This window comes from Pygocentrus nattereri, chromosome 19 (assembly GCF_015220715.1).
Source record: "Pygocentrus nattereri isolate fPygNat1 chromosome 19, fPygNat1.pri, whole genome shotgun sequence".
In the NCBI taxonomy this organism is placed as follows: Eukaryota; Metazoa; Chordata; class Actinopteri; order Characiformes; family Serrasalmidae; genus Pygocentrus; species Pygocentrus nattereri.
In genome coordinates this window covers 24275766-24302936 of record NC_051229.1, presented here as the reverse complement: position 1 = coordinate 24302936, position 27171 = coordinate 24275766, and the positions used below count along the sequence as shown (strand labels likewise).

Below are 27171 nucleotides of genomic sequence, written 5' to 3'. Positions count from 1 at the left end.
GTCAATACTTTTTCCATACTACAATGTGAGAAGTAATTAAATGCTCAGTCTTTCAGTACTTTTTATTTCAGAATGTAATAAAGGTTTTGATTGTCATTTGATTTAACATTTGAAGGTTTGTTTTTAGAGACTACACTTGAAAATCAGATGCAAAATAAAATTTTCTGCGATCAAGCAATAAAGTACCAGCTGTTTAGACACATGAGTATCTTTTTGGATTTGGTATTAAATTGAAACATTTTCATAGCCATAATTTCCATAAACCTAGGATGCTTCTTCAACATTGCTTACTTTTCCACAGATTGAAGTTTATTCGTTGACTGTTTTTAATCTGCTTTTTTTTTCTTTTTTATGCCTTTCTTTGTAAGAAGAAATGCTCATGGTTTGGTAAGGCTGAGCATGGTAGCCATCCTTGAGAAAAGTGGATCAGCTGAGCCCTTTTTTTGTGTTGTGGAAAAGAAAAGCAACATCCAGAACTACGATACGCCTAAAACATAAATGGTTGGGATGGTATATAAAATTAAAAGTAAAACTGAAATAAGTTATTTGTAAATTGTTTTTGACCTGCGTTGCATTTAAATAATACATTAGCACATTATTGTATGTTTTACCTAATTAGTTGTATTGTTTTTGTTCTTAATATAAACACATTTTGATTTTAATTGTTGCAACATATTTTTAAAAAGGTGGGACAGTAAAGCTGGCTTTTCACTGGGAGAATGTACAGTATCTTAATGTTTAAATTTGGTCCCATAAAAAGTTTTTAATTAACAGTTTAGAAGATAGTGAAATGCGACGTAATGTATTGAATCTAGCTGTCTTCAGTACTTGTTGGGTGGGGTTAAAAACAGAATATCAGACTGGATTGATTGCACTGATGTCAGAAGCAGATGTTTGTGTTCAAAAAGATTGTCAATGTAACGTTTCACCCATGCGGTGGCAGTAAATGCACTTTTCGTTGACATGTCAAGAGCTATGCCGCAGAAGAAGAAGGATCTGCGGCGTTGGTGTAAATGGAAGTTACACTTGATCCAGTTGGATGAAAGTGGTGGAAAGCAGCATTCTGTACTGATATATGTAAGTAACGTACCGCTCAGGTTTAAGCTATTTGCGTACAGTGGGCAATGTTAAATGTAATGTCCGCCAGAAGTTGAGACTCCGCTTAAAAGTCATTAGCATTTGTCAGCGATTCTAATAATGGGTTGTGCAGTACGTTAACGTTAGCTCGACTGGCTAGTTAGGTTAACTGTTTCTGAATAGTGGTAATTTAGCTAACCTAGCTAACTATAATGTTTATCTAATTATCCCCCCGCTCCCGGCCCACATCAGCTGGTGCACTGTACAAATAACAAATTACCAAACGCTGATTGATTAGACAACATTGGCTAATGATGTACACTATATTGCCAAAGGTATTTACTTACCCATTCAAATCACCGAATTCAGGTGTTCCAATCACTTCCGTGGCCACAGGTGTATAAAACCAAGCACATAGGCCTGCAGACTGCTTCTACAAACATTTTTGATAGAATGGGTCGCTCTCAGGAGCTCAGTGAATTCCACCGTGGTACCGTGATAGGATGCCACCTGTGCAACAAGTCCAGTCGTGAAAAATCCTCGCTACTAAATATTCCACAGTCAACTGTCAGTTGTATTGTAACAAAGTGGAAGCGATTGGGAACGACAGTAACTCAGCAACGAAGTGGTAGGCCACGTAAAATGACAGAGCGGGGTCAACAGATGCTGAGGCGCAGAGGTCACCAACTTTCTGCAGAGTCAATCGCTACAGATTTCCAAACTTCATCTGGCCTTCAGAGTAGCTCAAGAAGAGTGCGTAGAGAGCTTCATGGAATGGGTTTCCATGGCTGAGGAGCTGCATCCAAGCCTTACATCACCAAGCGCAATGCAAAGCATTAAATGCAGTGGTAGAAAGTGCCACCACTCTATAGCAGTGGAGACATGTTCTCTGGAGTGAAGAATCACGCTTCTCCATCTTGCAATCTGATGAATGACTCTGGGTTTGGCGGTTGCCAGGAGAACGGTACTTGTCTGACTGCATTGTGCCAAGTATAATGTTTGATGGAGGGGGATTAAGGTGTGGGGTTGCTTTTCAGGAGCTGCGCTCGGCCCCTTAGTTCCAGTGAAAGGCCAAGAGATTTTGGACAATTTCATGATCTACTTTGTGGGAACAGTTTGGGAATGGCCCCTTCCTGTTCCAACATGACTGAGCGCCAGTACACAAAGCAAGGTCCATAAAGACATGGATGAGTTTGGTGTGGAAGAACTTGATTGGCCTGCACAGAGTCTTGACCTCAACCCGATAGAACACTTTTGTGATGAATTGGAGTGGAGACTGCGAGCCAGGCCTTCTCATCCAACATCAGTGTCTGACCTCACAAATGTGCTTCTGGAAGAATGGTCAAAAATTCCCATAAACACACCCCTAACCCTTGTGGAAAGCCTGCAAAGGGTGGGCCAACATCATATTAAACCCTATGGATTAAGAATGGGATCTCACTCAAGTTCACATGTGTGTGAAAGCAAATACTTTTGGCAATATAGTGCATCTTGGTAGCTAATTACTCCGGAGTGGAGTGGCTTTATGAATTGTAATATAAAAACATGACAATATTTTAAACTATTATGTTTTTACATACGATTTATAGCTTCTGCTTACTAAGAGCAGTGGAGAGTGTTGAGCCGTCACCTGAACGTCACAATTCAAAATGACAAATTATGTAAGTTACAGCAAGAATTAAAGATAAAAACTGAGAGTCATTTAAGAAGCTGATGTGGAAATGAATTTCTGTTGTATTCCATTGTACAGTTAGAAAAGATTACCAAATTATGCTACACAAGTTTAATTCAGTACCATAAATTCTACTGGAATATTGTCCAACAAGGCTTGATTATTTAATAATTAATTTAATATGTACACTCACTGGCCACTTTATTAGTTACACCTTGATAGTAAAAGGTTGGACCCCCTTTTGCATTCAGAACTACCTTAATTCTTTGTGGCATACTTTCAACCAGGTGTTGGAAACATTCCTCAGCGATTTTGCTCGGTTATTGAGTTATTGTTGCCTTTCTATCATCTCGAACCAGTCTGCCCATTCTCCTCTGACCTCTCACATCAACAAGGCATTTTCGTCCACACAACTGCCGCTCACTGGATATTTTCTCTTCCGGACCATTCTCTGTAAACCCTAGAGATGGTTGCGCGTAATCATCCCAGTAGATCAGCAGTTTCTAAAATACTCAGACCAGCCCGTCTGGCACCAACAACCGTGCCACGTTCAAGTTCACTTAAATCACCTTTGTTCCCCATTCTGATGCTCGGTCTGCACTTCAGCAAGTTGTCTTGACCACCTCTACATGCCTAAATGCATTGAGTTGCGGCCATGTGATTGACTGATTAGCTGTTTGTGTTAACAAGCAACTGAACAGATCTACCTAATAAAGTGGCCAGTGAGTGTATGTTCAATAAATATCCCACATTTAAGGTTTTACGGTGACTAGACTTACTTGCAAAACTCTGCTATGGACACTAGTATTCAGGGTTATGTTGAAGTTATACAGGGTTGTTTGGGGTTGTGTTTCAGTGTTTGCAGTGGCTAAGTGAGTATAAGCAGGATGTCTGGGGGACCTGCAGTACGTGTGAGCATCGAGTCATCTTGTGAGCGGCAAGTGCAGGAGGTTTCGCTGGATGGCGTAGAGACGTATGTGCCGCCACTCTCTATGTCTCAGAATCTTGCAAAGCTTGCACAGCGCATTGACTTTGGCCATGGCTCTGACTCAGACGAGGAGGACCCAAGCAGGGAGAGCAGAGAGTCTGACTGGAGCAAGCAGGAACCTGAGGAGGATGGTAAGTGTGTTGCAGGACTTTCTCACGCAGGACTGTTTCACTAACCTTCTCTAGCTCAATTTAAATTTTATGTGAATAAACAAAAATCCCATCCAAATAACAATGTGCATGGCATAAATTACACTGCAGTGTTTGAAATAAGATTTCAGGTTTCTTTAAGGAAATTAATACATTATAAAATATACTCTTCCTCAGGCCCAATGAAATTTCAACCATGCTTGTGGCCATGGGACTCTGTGCGGAACCATTTGCGCAGTGCTTTAACTGAGATGTGTGTGTTGCATGATGTGCTCAGCGTTGTCAAGGAGAAGAAGTACATGGCTCTTGATCCGGTATCACAGGATCCTTCTGTGGCAAAGGTAATGTTATTTAAGCAGTTATAATCCACTACTTTTTTATCTACACCCTGGCAAGGCCTGAACAAACATATATGCTTGGAAAAAAGATATGTTTAGAAAACAAAATTGAGGGAGGAAAAGGTGTTCTGACTTGGGTTGGATTTATCTATTTATTTCATGCCTTGGAACCATCTCCCATGTTGCACTTTCACAGCAAAATTAAGAAGTTAGATTTATGAAGAACTTTGTTTTCTGATCAATGAAAATATACCAGCAGATGTGTTAGCAGCATTGTCAAATAAGCTGAAGAACTCAGCGTTCAGTCCTGTGTGTGTGTGTGTGTGTGTGTGTCTGTGTGTGTGAGCATCCACACATACAGTGGGGGAGGAGAGGGGGCTTACTGGTAGTAAGAGATGCTTTGTCAAAGCAACAGGGCAAATCCCATTATCGTGACTATGAGAAGTGTAAACATTTTTCGATTCATTATGAGACAGTGGCAGGACAAATTAGACTATGGCCACCACAGTTGAGGTAATTAATGGGAGACACTGGTAGTGTTGCACATCCCACTTTCAGCTTTTTTAACTGTCCTGTCCTTTTAAACTGTGTGTCTATGTTTTTGCCCAGACACCTCAGGTCTTCCAGTTGATCAGTAAGAAGAAGTCTTTGGCCACTGCAGCCCAGTTGCTACTGAAAGGGGCAGAGAAGCTGAGTAAGTCTGTAACAGAGAGCCAGGAGCAGCGGCGCCAGCGTGACTTTAACGCAGAGCTGCTGCATCTGCGGTCACAGTGGAAACTGCGCAAAGTTGGAGACAAAATCCTTGGAGACTTGAGCTACCGCAGTGCTGGTGAGTCCTGCCTCAAATCTGTTGTGTGTGTGTGTGTGTGTGTGTGTGTGTGTGTGTGTATGTGGATCAAAGACAAAAAGATTTCAAGAAAAAAAATTCATTAAACAGGTTCTGAGTTCAGATTGGTTTCATACAGTTTTGACTAATTTTCATGCTGTTTTCAGGTAAATCTTTGATTTAATAAGCCTAAAAGTTTCAATCAGTGTAAAAACCATCAACAAACAAGAAATGCTATATTTTTCATACATCTTGAACACGTGTATAGGTGCTAGAAGTTGACTGGCACTTCTGTATTCTGTATATGCATTTTGGTTTTGTGAGAGACGCAGGAGGGAATGAAGCATTGCCTGCTTCGCTTCCACAGTGAGAGGAAAGGCAAAACATGCCATGGTTGAACAACCTAATTGGCAGTGCCCTCGGTCATATAATTTTACTCAGTATAGCCAGACAAATGTGACTCGTGCATGCAGCTATGAGCCCTGCCTGAAACATCACATTAGTTTGGTGAGAGTGAGCTTTCTGTGTGTGGGAACAGACACGCTGTGCAGGCCCACACTGCTTCTGTGGGAGTTCAGGCACATTCAAAATGTGGGGGCAAACTATGCAGCAGAGCCTCCCGAAAGTGGTAAATTATTTCAATCATAACGTATTATTGTACATTTATTAAATAAGTTATACATACTTGTTTAAACTTGTTTTTACTTGTTTAAAGTACAGCTGCAGCGTACTACTGTCAAAGATTCCACCATTTTGCTTAGATTAAGCGAGCCATTTCCATATAATCATACAGCGCAGAATACACCTAAATACATTCAACATGTCTAACTTCCGCTTGTTTTTGTGTAGAATGCATTTGTGGTTGAACAACTAAATTAACACGTTAACATTCATATTCCTTCATTGTTGTGATTTTATAGTAGTTGTGACCATTTTTGCTGCATGATTACTCAGATGCCTAGTGTAGTATTTTTACTGTAATACTCTTTTGGGTGCTCTGGTTTCTTCCCACAGTCCAAAGACATGCAGTCATGCCAATTGGACATGTTAAATTGCCCCTAGGTGTGAGTGTGTGCATGTGTAAATGTATGTGTGCCCTGCGTTGGACTGGTGACCTGTCCAGGGTGTATGCTGCCTTACACCCAATGACTGCTTGGTTAGGCTCCACCTTCCTGTGACCTAGAAGGATAAGCGGCTTACAAAATACATCTTGCATATTTTTATATCTGTATTTATTTTCTGGTCATTCCAAGTTTTACTTGAAGGGATTACTGGTACAATTTGTTTTTTAGAAGACAACAAATAATATAAACAGAAGTGCAAGATGTGTATTACATGTGTGGCAACCACATGTGTTAGTACAGCTCATAATAATACAAGTAACAAAAAAATATAAACTATAAGGCTACATCTCAAAATTAAACAAAATGTGCTTTACAATTTAATTTACAGTCTAATTATGTGTTCACATATAAAGTGTGACTCTTCCCTTCTGGCTGAAATGCGTGTGAGAGGAGACACTATTACCACAAGTATTTGCTCATCTGCCTTCACATGCATATAAACTTGAGTGACATCCCATTCTTAATCTATAGGTTTATTATGATGTTTGCCCACCCTTTGTAGCTGTAACAGCTTCAACTCTTCTGGGAAGGCTTTCCACAAGGTTTAGGAGTATGTTTATGGGAATTTTTGACCACTCTTCCAGAAGCACATTTATGAGGTCAGACACTGATGTTGGACGAGAAGGCCTGGCTCGCAGTCTCTGCTCTAATTCATCCCAAAAGTATTCTATCGGGTTGAGGTCAAGACTCTGTGCAGGCCAGTCAGGTTCTTCCACACAAAACTTGCTTATCCATGTCTTTATGGACCTTGCTTTGTGCACTCGTGCTCAGTCATGTTGGAACAGAAAGGGGCCATCAGCAAACTGTTCCCACAAAGTTTGGAGCATGAAATTGTCCAAAATCTCTTGGTCTGCTGAAGCATTAAGAGTTCCTTTCACTGGAACTAAGGGGCCGAACCCTACTCCTGAAAAACGACTCCGCACCATAATCCCCCCTCCACCAAACCTCCTGGCAGCCACCTAACCCAGACTCGTCCATCAGATTGCGAGATGGAAAAGTGCGATTCGTCACTCCAGAGAACACGTCGCCACTGCTATAGAGTCCAGTGGCGGTGCTTTACTCCACTGCAATCAACGCTTTGCATTGCACTTGGTGACGTAAAGCTTGGATGCAGTTTCTCAGCCATGGAAACGCATTCCATGAAGTTCCCTACACTGTTCTTGAGTTAATCTGAAGGCCACAAAGTTTGGAGATCTGTAGCAATTGACTCTGCAGATGGTTGCCGACCTCTGCACTCTATGCACCTCAGCATCTGCTGACCCCACTCTGGACTTGTTGCACAGGTGGCATCTTATCAAGGTACCACTGAGCTCCTGAGAGCCATTCTTTCAAAAATGTTTGTAGAAGCAGTCTGCATGCCTAGGTGCTTAGTATTATACACCTGTGGCCATGGAAGTGTTTGGAACACCTGAATTCAATTATTTGGATGGGTGGGTGAATACTTTTGGCAATATAGTGTATTTAGCAGATAATTTTGCTTGTTCTGAGCATATTTCTTGAAACAAGCTAAATTATCTGCCAATATAGTGAGATCATTTCACATAGAAAAAAATACTCAACTGAAAATATCTAGAATTTATGTTATAGCATCATTATATCATGTTATAGCAATCTCAAAATGAGAAATACCACATATAGTGACTTAAAATTTATCTTGGCAAGATACCATTTTTTTTTGCAGTGTAGATGGCTGTGCCACTCAGGAAACCAGCACCACGACAAAAGTGCACGGCCATAATTGAGTGATTAGCATGGGTTTTTGGTATGCTCATACAGAGAGCAGTTTCTTCAGTTCTGTAGCAAAGTTTTTTGTTGTTTTCTGTTTATGGCTCACATTTTAGGAACCTTATGTCAAATTGTGTTCAACTGAAAAATGGAATCCATTCCTGATATCATATTTGATAGCATGAAATCTAATTGCATTCAGTTCACAGCATGCATCGACTCACAACCCTGTATTGAAAAATAATTTATATTGTTATGCATATTGTGACACTCCAGAACTATCTTTTATGTATTATACAACAGTTGGTTCCGGCCACGTAAGCTGTTTGGTTGATAAGTGTTGTTAAATGGCTGATGTTAAATGAAGTGTTGTAGCTAGCTATATGCTACATTTAGTTACCTTGGATCGGGTAGCGCTGCTGTGGAGAAGAGGGGGTTTTGTTTAACATCAGAAATGAGCTTCTATGCAGCAGTAACCAAAGTATGTTTCATAGTTTTGGTGCTTTTCAACATAGTCAAAGCATTGTCTACTTTTTTACAATGTTGCTGTAACATTGTCAAAAGTTGGTGCTGTTTACTGAACAATGTTGTCACAACTTCGTTATTATGAAATGTTGCTGTATGGTATTATTACTGTCTGTTGGCAACTTGGCAAAATTCCATGGAGTTTCCTGCACAGCATACTGAAACTTTTGAGGATTTTAGGAGGTTGTGGCAGCATACTGATAACGTTGCCACTATGTTGACACAACAGATAACATCACAACTTTCTGAAAAATTACATTTCAATGTTGTGGGCACCAAAACAATAGGTTGTCACAACATAAATGTTTCCTGGGATCTTTCTCTTTTTAACATCAGACTTTGTAGCTCACTGACAGCAGGAATCACATCTGAAGCTAGTGCATCTGAGGGACTCACTTGTGGAGCTTTTAGGATTAACACATTTTAGGATGGCTATGCCACTTGGACCTTTTTGACTTTGAACCAAACCCCTCTGAAAATGTATGAAATGTATCACTTTAAAAGATGCATTGTATTCAGGTAATTTTCTTTATTAGTTACTTAATTTATCTTTCTTTATGACAAGACTGGTTGCAGAAACAAAAAATAAGCATGGAGTCATTGACTCTGTGCATGTGTCTGTGATTTGCAGCCCTAATCTCATCACACCAGCAGACAATCCTGTGAAGTTTAAGGACATGGGCTGACACTAAATGACACATTGTTTATCTAATGGCGAGATATGTATTTTAAGGAGTTTGACTGTGTTATGGTCTGTTGAGAATTGCAGTGGTGTGCAGTAAATGTCCTTTCAACCCTACAGGATCTCTCTTTACCCATCATGGCACATTTGAGGTCATTAAGAACACCGATATTGATTTAGATAAGAAGATCCCAGATGATTACTGTCCTCTCAATGTCCAGATTCCCAGCGACCTGGAGGGTTCGGCTTACATAAAGGTGAAGTCACTCACTAGACATCAGATATGCTGACATGGTGCTAAACCAAACATGACCCAGAGCTTAAGGAAGAATCCATGCTGTCTCTCTCTCTCTAGGTCTCTATTCAGAAACAGGCCCCTGATATAGGAGACCTGGGCACAGTAAACCTTTTAAGAAGGCAACCCAAGGCCAGACCAGGTACTGGTTAAAACTGATAAAAGAAATCTTTTCTTAGAGACTTCTCAGCTAAACAAACCAAGCAAGAAGTGCTAATTCATTTCTTAATCTGTACCTCCCTTCCTCCCTCAGGTTCCCAGGCATGGCATCTAAAGCTGGAAGCTGCTCAGAATGTGCTGCTCTGTAAGGAGATCTTTGCTCAGCTCTCTCGGGAGGCTGTGCAGATAAAATCCCACATTCCACACATCGTTGTCAAGAACCAGATAATCTCCCAGCCTTTCCCTGGTGAATAGACACACAAATACCTGCCTCCCTCAAAGCACAGTAATTTACTTTGTGTGGTGATATAGGAGTGTATGTGTGAAACAGGTTTTGAATAGCTGTGTAGTACCGGTTTCGGAGTGCATATATGCCAGTGTGCACGCATCAGAATGGTACTGAGGTGGTGTTTGCAGGTCTGTGTAAGTGTTAAAGTCACAGTTTATTTTTATAGCACTTTTGATAACAGACGACAGTTGTATCAAAGCAGCTTTGCAGAGAATCTGGGACCAGGCCCATAAGCAAACTAAGGGCGACATTGGCAAGAAATAACTCCCTAAGAACTAAAGGAAGAAACCTTGAGAGGAATCAACCCAGACTCAAAAGGGGAACCTATCCACCTCTGGTCAACACTGGATAGTAATATATATAATAACAATAACTAAAGAAGAGCAAAATGAATAGAAAATAGGATTTTACATTTATTATACAGTATTGAATATGGAGAAAAAGAAAGGAAACCATCCTGTCATTTGACAGGAGAGTTTAGCTTGACTGGTAATAACTGTTGTAATACTGTTTTCATACTCTTAACAATAGCCCTCTGTGGATTAGATTGGACACCCCTGGTTTATCCATAAACATGAATGACTACTATTAGAAGACTTTCATAATACAGTGTTATGTGCATGTTGTTAGTTTGGTGTTTATACATTTCGTGTATGTTTTTCTCTAGTTTTATGTATGCAGGGCTGTGAGTGTGTGGTTTTTTGGTATTTGCCAGACAGTTTGTGTAGTTTATCAGAGCTGGGTTTGCATGGCTTTATGTAAGTGCATGTGTAATTACAGGGCTGCAGCTCTCAATTTCTCTGTGCCACTCCACTGTGGAGAAGAAAAACCAGAGAACTTCACCTGACAAAGCCAAGCCAGATGACCACCTGTATGTGCTTGAGCACAACCTGCACCAGCTTATTAGAGAGGTACACATCCTCATATACACAAATCTGATCAGACATTCCTCTAAACATGTTGCCACATCACCTTGATCAGCTGTACTCAGATGCACAGTCTGTTGCTTACTCAGTTCCCAGTTGTTTTTTCAGTGTTTTTCAGTGTATGACACACAAGTTTTAGATGGTGAGGTTCTTGAAGGTACTGAGTAAGGGAAGTAACATTTACCATTTTGTTCTAAGAGTAAATCTTGCATTATTCTTGTGTAATTGTAGTTTCATAAGCAAACCTTGAGCTCGTCAGTTATGCCCCATCCTGCAAGTGCTCCATTTGGGCCAAAGCGGTTGCGACTGGCTGGGCCAATGGCGTACGACAAAGCCGAGATCAGCTGTCTACAGCACGGTGAGGGCCTGCTGGAGAAAATCGTCAAACAAGCCAAACACATTTTCCTCAGAAGCAGGTAATGGACATGGACACAATGGCCTGTGTCCATCAAACTTCTCAGAGTATGAATGATGATCTAGGGTCAGCGAATCCTTTTCATGTAATACTGAATAGAATTATGAACTGATCTCATGTTAGATCAGAGTTCTTGCTCTTAGATGAATATAAAATGTAGGCCAGTGCTAGTTGTTCCCTACAAACACTGTTTGTCTTGTACACAAATAAATTTCCTCTCTTTTACAGGACAGCACGTACCATTGACTGCTTGGCAAGTCGTATAGAGGATCCTCAGATTCAGGCTCATTGGTCCAACATTAATGATGTTTATGAGTCCAGTGTAAAAGTGTTAATCACCTCACAGGGCTATGAGCAGATCTGCAAGTAAGTGCAGATAAAAAGTGGTTTCTCAAGCTCCAAGCAGTGTCATAGTGTGGGTCTCCACAACATTTGAATTACATATTTCTGTCTCTTGCTTAGATCTATTCAGTTGCAGTTGAATATTGGAGTGGAGCAGATCAGGGTAGTGCACAGAGATGGTAGAGTCATCACTCTTTCCCACCAGGAGCAAGAGCTGCAAGACTTTTTACTATCCCAGGTACATATGCACCTACATTCAAGAGCATGATTTGTCAGCAGAAACATAAGAACTACATAAAGCAAAAGTTATTTGCCTTCAGTCCAATCCTCAAGGACCTAAGACACTCTAGAACTTGATGTTTCTGTATTTGTGTTTGTTGTAGATGTCTCAGCATCAGGTGCATGCAGTGCAACAGTTGGCAAAGGTGATGGGTTGGCATGTGCTGAGCTTCAGTAACCATGTGGGGCTGGGAGCTGTCGAAAGCATCGGCAATGCCTCTGCTATCACTGTAGCATCACCCAACGGAGAGTATGCCGTCTCAGGTATTCCCATACACCCGCCTCCAAGCACACACAGCTCCATACACATACATACATTTGCCATCTCAGTTTGGGACAGGGTTTTAATTATGTCAGATTGAATGACCACACATTATTATAACGTTTGGTGCTTTGTGGATCGGGCAGTGTCCGAAGGCATGGGCCTTGGTGTTCTGATCCTCGGTTGCTGAAACTGGCTTTTGGAACTTGGAATGTTACCTCACTGGTGGGGAACTAGCCTGAGTTGGTGTGCAAGGTTGAGAGATACCGGCTAGATATAGTCGGACTCACCTCAACACACAGCTTGGGCTCTGGGTCCAATCTCCTATTCTTTTCTGGAATTGCCCATGGTGAGAGGCGGCGGGCAGGTGTGGGCTTTCTCATAGCCCCTCGACTCGGCGCCTGTATGTTGGGGTTTTCTCCAGTGGACGAGAGGGTAGCTTCCCTACGCCTTCAGGTTGGGGAACGTTTCCTGACTGTTGTCTGTGCTTATGCACTGAACAGCAGTTCAGAGTACCCAGCCTTCTTAGAGTCCTTGGGAAGGGTGCTTGAAAGTGCTCCTCCTGGAGACTCGATTGTCCTACTGGGGGACTTCAACGCTCACGTGGGCAATGACAGTGAGACCTGGAGGGGTATGATTGGGAGGAATGGCCTCTCTGATCTGAACCCGAGTGGTGTTCAGTTTTTGGACTTCTGTGCAAACCACAGTTTGTCCATCACGAACACCATGTTTGAACACAAGGATGTCCATAAGTCCACATGGCACTCGGACACCCTAGGCCGCAGTTCAGTGTTGTAGTCTTGTCAACAGACTTGCAGCCATGTGTTTTGGACATTCGGGTAAAGAGAGGAGCTGAGCTGTCAACTGATCACCTCCTGGTGGTGAGTTGGATCAGGTGGTGGGGGAAGATGCCGGTCAGACCAGGCAAACCCAAACGCATAGTGAGGGTTTGCTAGGAATGTCTGGCAGAATAACCTGTCAGGTTGATCTTCAGTTCACACCTCCGTCAGAACTTTGATCAGAGATCGGGGAGGTGAGGGACATTGCCTCAGAATGGGCCATGTTCCACTCCTCCATTGTTGAAGTGGCTGAATGTAGCTGTGGCCGCAAGGTAGTTGGTGCCTGTCGGGGCGGTAATCCTCAAACCCGGTGGTGGACACCCCAGGTGACAGACGTCGTCAAGCTGAAGAAGGAGTCCTACCAGGCATGGTTGGCCTGTGGGACACCAGAGGCAGCTGGCAGGTATCGACAGACCAAGCGATCTGTGGCTTCAGTTGTCGCCAAGGCAAAAACCCGGGTGTGGGAGGAGTTTGGTGAGGCCTTGGAAAGTGACTAAGTCGGCTCTGAAAAGATTCTGGCAAACTGTCAGGTGAGTCAGAAGGGGTAAGCACTGTGCCACTAGCACTGTATATAGTGGAGATGGTATGCTGCTGACTTCGACTGAAAACGTCATTGGGCGGTGGAAGGAATACTTTGAGGACCTTCTCAATCCCACCGACACTTTCTCCAGTGAAGAGGCAGAGTCTGGGGACACGGGAATAGGCTTGTCCATTACTGAGGCCAAAGTCGCTAAGGTAGTTAAAAAGCTTCTTGGTGGCAAGACTCCAGGGGTGGATGACATCCGTCTGGAGTTCCTCAAAGCTCTGGATGTTGTGGGGCTGTCTTGGCTGACACGCCTTTTCAACATTGCGTGGACGTCGGGGGCAGTGCCACTGGATTGGCAGACTGGGCTGGTGGTGCCTCTTTTTAAATAAGGGGACCGGAGGGTGTGTTCCAACTACAGGGAAATCACACTCCTCAGCCTCCCTGGTGAGGTCTATGCAGGGGTATTGGAAAAGAGAGTCCGGCTTATAGTTCTGATTCAGGAGGAGCAGTGCGGGTTCCACCCTGGTCATGGAACACTGGACCAAATCTTTCAGGATTCTGCAGGGTTAATGGGAGTTTGCTCAACCAGTCCACATGTGCTTTGTGGATTTGGAGAGGGCATTCGACTGTGTTGGTTAGTGTAGTGGGTAACACCTCTGCCTTCTACGCTGGAGATTGGGGTTCAATCCCCACCTGGGTAAGCTCCCTACACTATACCAATAAGAGTCCATGGGCAAGACTCCTAACACCGCCTTCACCTCCCTGTAAAATGATCAAACTGTAAGTCGCTCTGGATAAGAGCATCAGCCAAATGCCGTAAATGTAAATGTGTTCCCTGGGGTATTCTGTGGGAGGTGCTTTGGTAGTGCAGGGTACATGGCTACGAGACATTCAGGCCCTGTACAAACAAAGCAGGAGTTTGGTTCGCATGGCCGGCAGTAAGTCAGACTCATTCCCAGTGAGAGTTGGACTCCGTCAGGGCTGCCCTTTGTCACCGATTCTATTCATAATTTTTATGGATAGAATTTCTAGGTGCAGTCAGGGGATGGAGTGTGTTCGGTTTGGTGACCTGGTGAACTTCAGCTTTCGCTGGATCGGTTTGCAGCTGAGTGTGAAGCGGCCAGGATGAGAATGAGTACCTCCAAGTCTGAGGCCATGGTTCTCAGGCGGAAAAGGGTGGAGAGCCCTCTCTGGGTCGGGGTCTTGTTCATGAGTGATGGTAAAAGGGAGCGGGAGATTGACAGGCGGATTGGTGCTGGGTCAGCAGTGATGCGGGCTCTTTACCGGTCTGTTGTGGTAAAGAAAGAGCTGAGCCATAAGGCAAGGCTCTCGATTTACCGGTCGATCTACATTCCCACCCTCACCTATGCTCGTGAGCTTTGGGTAATGACCGAAAGAATGAGACTGCGAATACAAGTGGCCAAAATGATTTTCCTCCGCAGGGTGTCTGGACTCTCCCTTAGAGATAGGGTGAGAAGTTCGGTCATCCGGGAGGGACTCGGAGTAGAGCCCCTGCTTCTTTACGTCGAGAGGAGCCAACTGAGGTGGTTCGGGCATCTGGTTAGGATGCCTCCTGGACGCGTCCCTCGGGAGGTGTCACAGGCAAGTCCACCCGGGAGGAGACCCCAGGGAAGACCCAGGACATGCTGGCATGACTATATTGCCCAGCTGGCCTGGGAGCGCCTCGGAATCCCCCCCGGGGAGCTAGTGGAAGTGGCTGGGGAAAGGGAGGTCTGGGCCTCATTACTTAGGATGCTGCCCCCGCGACCCGAACCCCAGAGAAGCGGAAGATAATGGATGGGTGGATGGGTGGACATTATTATAACAAACATACATTTAAATTTGTTGCAACAAATACACAGTGCAGAATTGTCCAATTAATTGTATAACCACTTTTGTTTGTATGTCTCTGGGTGTGCAGTACGGAATGGACCAGAGAGTGGCTGTAAGGTTCTCGTTCAATTTCCACGTTGCCAGACTAAAGACCTGCCAAAGAGTGACGTGTTGCAGGATGGAAAGTGGAGTCATTTGCGGGGCCCATATAAGGAAGTGCACTGGAGCAGGATGGAGGGCAGGAACTTTGTCTACAAAATGGAGCTTCTAATGGCAGCATTGACTCCCTGTCCTTAGAACACATGTGTATGCAGAATCTGTACTCTCTTTCTGCTCTTTTGTCTTCACTTCACTGTTAACTGAAGTCTTCTTGTTTTGTGTGGCAATTCATTTCCACCAGTTGTGCTGTTATGTCTGAGCAGCAATGAATAGTAGCCATGGCCACAGTATGCTGTAGCGACTTGTGCTTAATACCATCTTTATTTTTTACTTTCTTCTGCAATTTCATGTGATGCTGTGATGCTAATTGCGTTTTTTTTTTTTATTATCATTATTATTAAGAAGAGAATTTGGGCTCTGGATTCTTAAGCGTGACAAATAAACAAAATGTTTATAATGTGGGTATTTTTTATGTATCTTGTCAGTTAGTTCTGCAGTAGAAGTAGTTTAGTTACAAAAGGGATGCAGTCAAAAAATGATCATATTCTAATTAGTAGTTTTAATAAAATATATACTCATTATGTTTTTGATTGTATACTGAGAAGCTTATGTGGTTTTGGGGTTGTAAATATATTCTTTTGCATCAGATTAATGGTATATTTCAGCTGTTTCAGAGGTGCCCGGCCTTAACTGCAAACGACTGGTGTGGTTACAATTTATCATTACAGCTAAGCATGTGCACACATGATCAATTGAAGATGGAAAGCACAGGGTGTGATCAGGTGTGCACCTGCTCGTTTGTAAAGAAAAAAAGCCTGCAGCCACACAGTTTCTTTGGAGCTACATGTGGACCCCTCTGACGTAGCTACTCTATTTTCTAAATGTTCAATCCACTGTGAGCAAAAACAGTAGCGTGTATTTGATTGTACAGTCAAGTTCAAATGTGATTAAGTCAAAAGAATATTAATTGATTTTTGGATCAGTAGGAAAGTGAAGGTTTTCAACGTTCACAGATAAATGACTAAATACCAAGGCTCTTGATATTGCATAAATGCTCAGTGCCAAATAAAGGTGCTTCCCAAGGTATGTGGTCATATGACCAAAAAAGGTAACATGAAAAAAAAATTGCTTTTATTAGGTCAATTTTTTTTATTATTTTAGCTCACACTGCAAGCACATACTGATTTTATTGGATTATAGCAACGCTTTTCAAAGTGTTTTCACTGCTCAACACATTTGACCCAGCACACGAGGAGCTTGTTAATTAGTTACGGTGTGGTAGATTTAGGAGGCACATTTCTGTGCCTAGTATGGGGCACTCAGGACTTGCTGGGAATCCTGCGGCCTCGTTTACATACTTAAATTTAAATCTAAACTTGCTCTTTAAGTTCTCAGCATTTGTGTATGATTGACTTTTAAAATCACAGCGCAAGGTGCAGTAATGCCTGCTGTTTGTATGTCAGCTTGCGTTGATCTGTGCCCCTTTTTTCCCCACCAATTTAAATTTTGCAAATTACTACTTAAAGCTGTGAGTACAAATGTTTTATAAGTAAGGTCCCACGTTCATAGTTTTAATCTCAAAAGCATCATGACATCACTGTGATGATAAACGATCACTAAAAGGTTGATCACTAACAGTTGTAATGATCTGGTTGTTCTCCATGTTTAGATTGGTAAAATGTACAGTTAGATGATGGTGTAGCTGATCTAACTGCTGTGGTAGCAAAACAGGTCTCCAACACAGGATTCTCCATTACAGAATGAAATAAGGTGATTTTTATGCCGTATTACCCTGTAGGACAAAACAAGTGAGTTAGTTCAAAAGATGTTAGTTAAAATGTAGTGGTCATGAGTCACCACAAGGAGGCAGTAACTTCATGCTACTCTTGGACAATTGCCATTTATCTTCAGTTTCACAAGTAAAACTTTCACGACTGGCTACTGTCTATATTACACACACTAACAAACATAGATTTTCTCTGTGGGGCTGAGAGAGAGATAAAGCTAATGTACCTGTCTGTTGTTCATGCAGGTTCCACAGAGGCATCCCAGAAGGCCATTGGCAACTTGCGACAGCAAGAGCACAGTTTCCAGGGTTCCGACACCCAACAAAATGGAAAACAGAACTATGTTCCACAGAACTACATTCTTTGGATGCTCACACATGTCCCAAACATCCTGATTAAACAAGTAGCTTTCACTGTGGTGAAAAAAAACACATTTGAGCTATTTTTTTAAACAGTCAGCTTTTCAAAGATTAACATTTTTCTGGCTTTCCTTACTAAGGCTTCTAAATTAAGACTAATAGCAGTTTTCAAGTTATTTAGCAAGCGAAAAAAGTTGTTTAAGCTGGGGATTAAGTGGAAATGAAAGTGTCTTTGTGTTTAAAGAACATTAAGCTTTAGTAATTTCAGAGCTGTTAAAGATGCATGAAGTGACTCAAAAGTTTAAACTAGGCCACATTAGTTGCACTTTCTGTTCCTTAAAGTAAAGACACTTTCTGTTCCCCAAAGAGAAACGCTTCCTTTTAGTGCTAACATACAGGATGTGTGGGAGAGGGTGTGTATGGGTGAATGCATTTTACTTTAAAGTCTCGTTGAAGAAGGGGTAGCTAAATATGCTATCTCCAGTGTCACAGAGAGGGCCATCCTGCAGCCCAACGGCAGAGACTATCATACAATACAGTGCTCCGGCCACACCCACAGCAGACAGCAGCATGGAAACCATCATCTGCAATGTCAAAGACCAAGTACATTATCTAGTGCCACACTTGTCTGGATTGGTTGTCAGCAAAAGAAGCTTCCAACCATTTTCCCCAAAGAAAATGCCATATTTCACAACCCCAAATTTAATACATTCGCATTTACAAAGATTGTGTACTTGCAGTTATTGCATGTGATTTATATAATCAGTTGTAGGCAAACATTTGGGCACTCTTGGCAAAACTACATATTTTGTTGACTTTGGAGGAAACCCAATAAATGCATTTACCTGCACACCAATAACACAATTATGTGATTAGCGGATTTTTGAAGTTTTATGATTAATACAGTGCCCTGACAACAGAAGCAGCATACTCTAGCTTTTAGTTCTTAGGTCATATTACGGTTGTTTTGTATTACAAGAAATCTGATTTAAAAAAAAAAACGGAGACCTGGATTTTATCTCAGTAATCAGGTTTTCCAGCACATTTATCATTTACTCATTCCTTTTACTGCTCTTATTCTGTGCAGAAATATTGAGGACAGAACTGTCCAGGGAAACCGCAAGCAACATTCAGCACAGCACCTATGAACTAGCCAATAAACCCCTTTGAAGCAATGCTGACACCAACTACATGCATGACAAGGTGTAGAATAAGAAGATGCTTCATCTTGTAGCTGAAAAATATTCTTATTTGCTGGTAAAGTTATCCATGTTTAAAAAAAAAAAAAAGCTTTGGTAAAAAGTCACAAGCTTTTTCTGGAAGTTCATTGGTGTGTTGCAAAGCTGAAATCTGATTATTGTCTGACTCGTGGATCTGGAGTTTTCTCATTATATAATTACTCAAGTTCATGCAAATGTGTTATGGAATTGCTGACAAAATCTAATTTTCTGCACATCAAATTTTTAAGTGTGTGTAAACTTACTCAACATCTGCAACAAACTGTAAAAAAACTGCAAATGTTAGTTCACTGTTACTTTATATTTGATGCAAAAATATTTTTAAAATTATGCTACAGTAATTATGTGTAAAAGTTTCAACACCCCTCCAAAATTATAGTCTCAGAACTTTTAATTAATTCCTTAGGACAGGTTAGGCAGGTCAAGAATTGTAATTAGAAACTTCCAGCTGATGAGGATGTCATGCAAGTGATGATGAGTATAATGAATTATCTGACTTTTTAAACCTTGTACTAACACTCAAAAACAATGATCTCTTCTAAGTAGTTGACTGAGAATATGAAAATGAAGCTAACTGATGACTTCAAATGACGTCAAAGCAGGGGAGGGCTATAAAACGTTTTGAATTACTTTCCACTCCCCAAAACATCATTAAGAAATGGGCAGAGGGAAGTCAAGGTAAGATCTGGAAGATCAAGAAAGCTCTCAGGTAGAACTGCTCATACACTAGCCAGAAAGGCAAAGCAAGACCCCCACATCAGAGCAAATGATCTACAGAAAGGTTTCACTGACATAGGAGTGGTTGAGCACCTTTGTACTGTGCAGAATTGCTTGCACAATTATGATCTACATTGAAGATTCTCCTTTCCTGCAACCTCAATGCAAAAAGTCAATGTCTAGACTATGAAAAACAATACGTAGATAACCCAAAGGTATTCTGGAAACAAGTGCTGTGTACTAATGAAGTAAAAAAGGAACTCTTGTCACAATCATCAGGTATGTGCAGAAAAAAGGAGACAAATTTGAAGAAAATAACACCCTGCCAACTGTTGAGCATGAATCCTAAAAATATCACAGAATTTGCATTTGCAAACTATGTACTATGTGCCAAAGGAAATGTTTTTAAGTACAATCTTAATAGTATGTCCAAATGCACAAGCCATTTTTTTCTTTCTATTTAATCAAATATAAAAGACTGTACATGAACATTTGCAAAAAAACATTTTTTTCTAATGGTTGCCAGGGGTGTCCTAACTTATGCATACAACTGTATACACACAAACACATCTGTCTCATGCATTCACACCAGTGTTACACATACTCACCCCACATCTGTTGGCAAAGCAGCTCCCCTTCATTCCAGCTGCCCTCATTACTGAAGCAGGTAGGAGCACCTAGCAAATCACATATACCAACACAGACAATCCAAATAAACATCAAGAAATATGTTCAGTAAGACTATGGTGAGAGACCATTGATCTAGATAAATTTTAGTGAGTTAAGCAAATTTGAATTTCATTGTAATAGTTATTGTCTAAGAATGAGTTGTAGACTCGCCTGCACATTAAGTAACTCCATCAAAGTGTCATCAAAGAAATCTGAAACCGTTATAGTTTTCAATGTGGTTCATCGTTACAAACAGATTGGACAGTTCATTGAGATCAACATGCAAATGCAAAATACAACCCCAAGTCCAGTGAAGTTCCTTTTCAACCTATATTCAATTGAATACACTACAAAGGCAAGATATTTAATGCTCAAACGGATAAATTTTATTGGTTTTTGCAAATATTCACTCATTTTGAATTTGATGCCTGCAACACCTTCCAAAGAAGTTGGGACAGGGGCAACAAAAGACTCAGAAAGTTGAGGAATGCTCAAAAACACCTATTTGGAACATTCCACAGTTCAACAGGTTAATTGGGAACAGGTGAGTGTCATGATTGGGTATAAAGGGAGCATCCCTGAAAGGCTCAGTCGTTCACAAGCAAGGATGGGGTGAGGTTCACCACTTTGTGAACAAGTGTGTGAGCAAATAGTCCAACAGTTGTTAAAAACAACGTTTCTCAACATGCAATTGCAAGGAAGTTAGGGATTTCATGATCTACAGTCCATAATATCATCAAAAGATTCAGAGTATCTGGAGAAATCTCTGCAAGTAAGCGGCAAGGCAGAAAACCAACATTGAATGCCCGTGAACCTTCGATCCCTCAGGCGACACTGCATTAAAAACCAACATCATTCTGTAATGGATATTACCACATGGGCTCAGGAACACTTCAGAAAACCACTGTCAGTGAACACAGTTCGTCACTCCATCTACAAGTGCAAGTTAAAACTCTGCAATGCAAAGCCAAAGCCATATATCAACAACACCCAGAAACGCCGCTGGCTTCTCTGGGCCTGAGCTCATCTGAGATGGACTGACGCAAAACAGAAAAGTGTCCTGTGGTCTGACGAGTCCACATTTCAGATTGTTTTTAGAAATCATGGACGTTGTGTCCTCCGGGCCAAAGAGGAAAAGGACTGTCTGGATTGTTATCAGCACAAACTTCAAAAGCCAGCATCTCTGATGGTATGGGGGTGTGTTAGTGCCCATGGCATGGGTAACTTGCACATCTGTGAAGGCACCATTAATGCTGAAAGGTACAACCCCAATTCCAACAAAGTTGGCATGTTGTGTAAAACATAAATAAAAACAGAATGCGATGATTTGCAAATCCTTTTCAACCTATATTCAATTGAATACACTACAAGACAAGATATTTAGTGTTCAAACGGATAAACTTCATTGTTTTTTGCAAATATTCACTCATTGTGAATTTGATGCCTGCAACACGTTCCAAAGAAGTTGGGACAGGGGCATGTTTACCATTGTGTTACATCACCTTTCCTTTTAACAACACTCAATAAGTGTTTGGGAACTGAGGACACAAATTGTTGAAGCTTTGTAGGTGGAATTCTTTCCCATACTTGCTTGATGTACAATTTCAGTTGCTCAACAGTGTAACGCCAATACATATATTCTTAACCCTGTGAGTGACTACCCCAAGGCTGTGACCAACAGCCTACCACTAAATGTTATGCATTCTCCATTATCATATTTACATCAGCACTTAATATATACTATATATTTTTACATTACATATATCATTTTATCAGCTTAATGCAGCCCTGCACAGCCCTCACTTAATGTGATGTGTACTGGACTTAAAACAATGCATGCTGGTTATAAGTTTTGTCCAACTTTTGCCATCACTGCAGAATGTCACCACGTCACAGTTTTTCAAGACAGGGGTTGTACATGCAATACGAGCTACAACAAACCATTGTGATGTCAGGCCATCATCCTCATTGGTTGGAATCTCCAATGACAAACATGGTTTGTGTCTCACATATGTTATGTTTTGAATTCAGATATGTTATCTCTTATGCTTGTTTCTCCCAAAGGTGACACCAAACTGTGACCCTGGGGTCTGCAACAAAAAAGGTTATTGCTGCAAGATAGGCCACTTTTTTGAGCTTAAGCCTGGAGTAGAATGTGTCCTTCAGTTCTCGTTGACCATCAAGTTGGCCAAAGTCAGTTGAAAATCAAAGCAGCTAATGATTGATATAGTGTGAATGGCCGACCCTTCCACAAGAAAAAATAAGTGTATTGAGCTACCAGTAAAGACATCAAGAGCAAACACAGGAGATGAAAACTGTCTGTTGCCTTTAGATTGCTATTGCTCAAAGGAATTCCCCTTTCAAGATGCTGTTTTGCTATTTCTCATGTGCAACAGCTGTACCACATTAGTTTAAGATGCCTGCTCAGGCATTTCATTTCCTTATGCTTGCTTTCTCTTGTGATTATTGATAGTGATATTGTTGGGGCCATCTATAGTGATACCTTTGAAAAGCAAAAACTTACATTGGTCCCTCATATAGACAGAGTCGCGCAAACTTCTAGAGACAGGGCCTTGCCACAGAACTACATTTCAGGAAAAACAGGTCAGCTCATTACTATATGTAACTGGAGAAGAAGCTAATGATATTGTGGACAAGTGTTGCTGCAGAACATGTTGAACAAAAAAGAAATATGACAAAGAGCCATTCCAGCAGCACTGTATGGCCATGCATAGCATCAAATTGAGAAACCTCAGTTTAAATGTCAAGAAGAGGCAGGATTTCTAAATGCCTAGAACAGTTTGGTAATTGTTTTTTATTCTATAAACCTTGTAAATAACTTCCAGTCAAGTGTGTTTGTACAGGGAAATTACTGTGACCTGAGCTGTGACCGACTGTATAACCTTAGCTACCCTGTGATTTCACATCAGCAAAGACAATACAGTAAATGTAGCAATATGATGTAAAATTGTGACAAACAGGATGTGGTACAATAATAGGCTGTGCAACATGAGGCCAGTTGACTCAGTGCTAAAAGCATGAGAAAATGACAGAAAAACAACCATATCCTTACAGCCAGGTCACCTATATTTCACTTGTGAAGTGTACCAAAAACCATGTGTTTAAAATTTTTTCACAGATCAACAATTTTCACCTTTTTACATGTGATCACATAATGCATGTTTAACATGTGAAATGAGCTAAAAAACATGTGTTATATTCACATGTAGAATTCATGTGACCTTTTGTGATGGTAAACAAATAAAATCCAAACTAAAAGGACTACATGTTATTTTCATGCATGTAAATAGGGTGGCCATTGGTCTGTCATGTTTGTCTTTGAGAATAGTCAAATATAACAGGGTCATTCATGACCGCAAGAAATTGCCACTGACAACTGGTTGTGCTACATGACACTACTTGACATTAGACAACAAAGCTGTGTTACACAATAATAGTTAAAATCTCAGCAGTAAATCATAAGAAAACAAAGACTGAGGAAAAAGGAGCACAATCAAGATTTAATCGAAAGGGACTGCATGGAAACATGCATAGACAGACAGTTTAGCAAGAGCCTTTTTGAAAAGGAGCTGTAGTACAGGCAGAGACAGTATCACAGAGTGACACACCTTGAAAAAAAGGGTTTTAGGAGAACTGTTATCAAAGTGGACAATGAAAGAAATTCATCATGCCTGACCTGATGAAATAACAGCATCCCATAGACAAAACAGGAGCTATATTATGGAAGTCTGTGCTTTCACTTAGTCAACAATGAAATCAGATGGAAAGACATGAGAACATTAAATTTCCTGCTGTACAAATACTTCCTATACTTGCCTAGCTCTAATTTGCCATTGGTTGTAATCTGTCAGTTTAACCTTGAGAGTAAGTCTAGTGTAGTAAAACTGTCAAAAACTCCAGCAGAAGCTTTTAATATTTTTGAAAAGATAGTCTTTCAAGTTGTTTTTAGCTTACAATAACATACTTTAGCCATTTAATGGCAGTGATGACAGTTCCACTTTCTGCACATTACAGATGAAATAATCAGTAACACTTTTCTTGAAGGGATTCCACATAAGACATTCATAAATACTCCATAACATGCCCATGAATGTTTAAATCAACATTCATAATGTATACATGTTTTACATGACATTAATATGCACTACTATGTCATTATACTCAGATATTATATTTGTAAAAATAAAAGTCACCTTTTTTAATTTAAAAAAATTGATTATCTTCAGTGAAACTTCTCATGTCTGGACAGCCAAAATAAAAATGGCCTGGGTTTGCCCATTTGGACAGAAAGTGCTTTGACACTTGTGGACTTTTTACTTGGCCTTTAGCTACTTTTTAATTGTTAGTTTTTTTAATGAAGCATTTGTTTTTTGCATTTTGTTATTCTTTCTCCTTTTTACTCCATATCTTCTTTAAAATCATACTGTGCGAGCAGTCTATACATTGTTGAGATAAACCTTTTAAGTGTAATTAACTATCTTGGATTTAATTGCAAATTGTCAAGTCTATTTCCATTCTTGGGCGTATCTAGCATATGCTTTTAAAGAGCTCTTAATCTCTCATGAATGTTGCTTTGCATGCCACTTAACTATATGAACAGTAAACTACTCATAAACATGCAATGAACAATAAATGGACTTAACGTCTGAAAATTAGTACAGTGGTAGGACTCATTGTCTCTTGAAGAAATTTTACTACAGTATTCATCAATTTCCATGAGTACTATGGATAACCACATGAATGTATGTAGACTTAAAGATTGATATAACATGCATTTCAGTCTGGTCAACATGGCTTCCATCACTTTTGAGGAAAAGCCAAAATAAGTTTGTTTATAAATCACATTTCTTACAAAATTATCAGCACCCCCAGTCAAAGAGCTGCCCTCTGTCACTAGACAACTGACAGCTGTAACTTATTTATGCTTTTAAGTAAGGCAAAAAAACATTATTCATCATGCTGGTGATAACAATCAATCAATCAACCTTTATTTTGACTCGGAAGTACGTTGAGGGCAACCCTCATTTTCAATGTAGCCGAGCATTTACAAAAACAGGGATTGACATGACAAAGAAAATAATATATATATTTATTTTTTTTAATTAAAAGAAAATTTAAAAATAACCGTGAAAAAAAGATAAAAATAGATAAAAAAATAATAATAAAAATAAAACTTGAGGTTTAATTGATAAGAGATTAAGATCAAAAGAAGATAAGAGATTAATAAAATAATAAAAATATAATAATAAAAATGACTAATAATAATAATAATTAAAAACTAATTAAAATAAGTTAAAAAGTAATAAAGAACTAAGAGAAGAACTAAAACAAGAAATAGAAGTTAAGAATAAATAAGTAAAACAGGTACAGGCTGTCTGAAGGTGGTTCGATATTAAAAGTTTAAAATGACTGAGTGACACCAGTGGGCTGAGTTTTAATGTTTCCTGTAGTGAATTCCAGCTCACTGGTGCACTGTAACTAAAAGCAGACCTTCCCAGTTCAGTAAAAACTTTTGGTACCTGGCAGCTGATCCAATTACTAGTGCGAGTCTGATAATTGCTGTTATTTGTATTCATCAATGAAGTGATGTATTCTGGCAAATGACAGGAGAGTGTCTTATAAATAAAAATCAACAGTACTAGCATTTAACACAAGGCAAACCTTGTAAACCTTCTGGCACAATAAAATTGTAAAGAAGTAGAGTTAAATGGAAAAACTTAAAGTGTAAAATACTAATAAAAAAACAAATAGTTAAAAAGAAGTTGAAAGTGTAGACAAAAAGTGCATAAGTGTCAAAGCACTTTCTGTCCAAAGGGGCAAAGCCAGGTCATTTTTATTTTGGCTGTTCAGAAATGAGGAGTTTTACTGAAAATGATATAGTTTTAATACATAAAAATAGGGTCTTTTATTTTGAATTACCTGACTTTAAACCTATGAGCCATATTTTCTATGCCCCAGAATACAAGATCTCACCAGCACTCCTCCTCCAATGACTCCAGGGAAGTACCAGACACTCTCCGTTAGCTGCTCTTTCCCCCATACCTCTCCATTAGGAAAGAAGAGCAGAATGTTGGCTACAATGCAACACAGAGCCAACGGAAACAGCAGATCGCCCGTACACTTAGCCCACCTTCCTGTACACATAGTCAACTAGGGAAGAAACACATATGAGTGACCTTCTGTCACAACATTTTCAGTAGACAACAGCCAGACGTTTACAGGAAAGGTAGTCAAGTGAATTTACATAAACTGCGAAAAAACCTATTCATGACACTCTACATGACTTATTCATGCTACAATAATTGTTGCATCTTGTATCAGGATCAGAAAGCAAATGAATCATTGACTGCAATAACAAATAACTGAATGACGATTAAGAACAGAGACAAATCCAACCACTGTATAAAGTCTTACCTTTGCTTTTTTATTTCCTAAACTTGAGGGTGAAGAACTTCAATCAATATCCTTTAATTCTAGAGATTAATTTTAGAGATTTCATCCACACATTTGTAAGTAAATTTTCTTGTTCATGCTCAGTCACCAGACCAGTTAATGCTCTGGGTCAGGTTTAGACAAGGAGGTTTGAGCTGCGCAGAATGACATTGGTGTGCGCTCTCTTGCACTTGTGGTCATTGACACTTTGCAGAGTGATCAATAAGGGTTTTTCAGTGTTTTTCTTTTAACAATATATTGGAATGAATGCAGTGTGGTAACAATTCTTGAAGACATTGAATTCTTGTAAAAATAGAAGGAAACACACACATATATATATGTATGTATGTATATATGTATTTATATATATATATATATATATATATATATATATATATATATATGTGTGTGTGTGTGTGTGTGTGTGTGTGTGTGTGTGTGTGTGTGTGTGTGTATGTATAGGAGGAAAGGCAAGTCAGACTAATTTTTCGGCCTTACAATCTTAACATTTCATGTTT

The 27171-nt window shown here is 40.3% G+C and overlaps 2 protein-coding genes across 3 annotated transcripts; one reads left to right on the top strand and one right to left on the bottom strand.

Moving 5' to 3' along the window:
- Positions 1–965: 965 nt before the first annotated feature.
- Positions 966–18300, top strand: med17 (mediator complex subunit 17). Of its 2 annotated transcripts, XM_017699268.2 has the most exons (14): positions 966–1077; positions 3606–3868; positions 4064–4227; positions 4834–5053; positions 9227–9363; positions 9462–9543; positions 9655–9807; positions 10630–10760; positions 11007–11191; positions 11419–11556; positions 11653–11770; positions 11916–12075; positions 15360–15577; positions 17463–18300. In XM_017699268.2, exons 2-13 carry the CDS (start codon positions 3637–3639, stop codon positions 15566–15568), a joined length of 1929 nt encoding a protein of 642 aa, XP_017554757.1. In that variant the 5' UTR covers positions 966–1077; positions 3606–3636; the 3' UTR covers positions 15569–15577; positions 17463–18300. The 2 variants fall into 2 exon arrangements, with proteins under 2 accessions (XP_017554757.1, XP_017554756.1); XM_017699267.2 differs by lacking the exon at positions 17463–18300 and having other exon boundaries at positions 15360–15887.
- Positions 16545–26785, bottom strand: LOC108428343 (transmembrane 4 L6 family member 1). The gene is made up of 6 exons (XM_017699269.2): positions 26636–26785; positions 26195–26371; positions 20140–20208; positions 18015–18160; positions 17444–17630; positions 16545–17222 (listed from the first exon to the last, which is right to left on the bottom strand). The coding sequence occupies exons 2-6, from the start codon at positions 26363–26365 to the stop codon at positions 17208–17210; spliced, it is 588 nt and encodes a 195-aa protein (XP_017554758.1). The 5' UTR covers positions 26366–26371; positions 26636–26785; the 3' UTR covers positions 16545–17207.
- Positions 26786–27171: the final 386 nt, after the last annotated feature.

Bases quoted from the DNA above. Each gene is read 5' to 3' on its own strand.
- LOC108428343 (XM_017699269.2), bottom strand. From the start codon at position 26,365: ATGTGTACAGGAAGGTGGGCTAAGTGTACGGGCGATCTGCTGTTTCCG. The intron at 20,209-26,194 runs GTGAGATCTTGT...GTGATTTGCTAG, and splicing joins TCATTGGAGGAGGAGTGCTG to GTGCTCCTACCTGCTTCAGT. The intron at 18,161-20,139 runs GTGAGTATGTGT...TTGACATTGCAG, and splicing joins GCTTTGCCAACAGATGTGGG to ATGATGGTTTCCATGCTGCT.
- med17 (XM_017699268.2), top strand. From the start codon at position 3,637: ATGTCTGGGGGACCTGCAGTACGTGTGAGCATCGAGTCATCTTGTGAG. The intron at 5,054-9,226 runs GTGAGTCCTGCC...TCAACCCTACAG, and splicing joins CTTGAGCTACCGCAGTGCTG to GATCTCTCTTTACCCATCAT. The intron at 11,771-11,915 runs GTACATATGCAC...TGTTTGTTGTAG, and splicing joins AAGACTTTTTACTATCCCAG to ATGTCTCAGCATCAGGTGCA.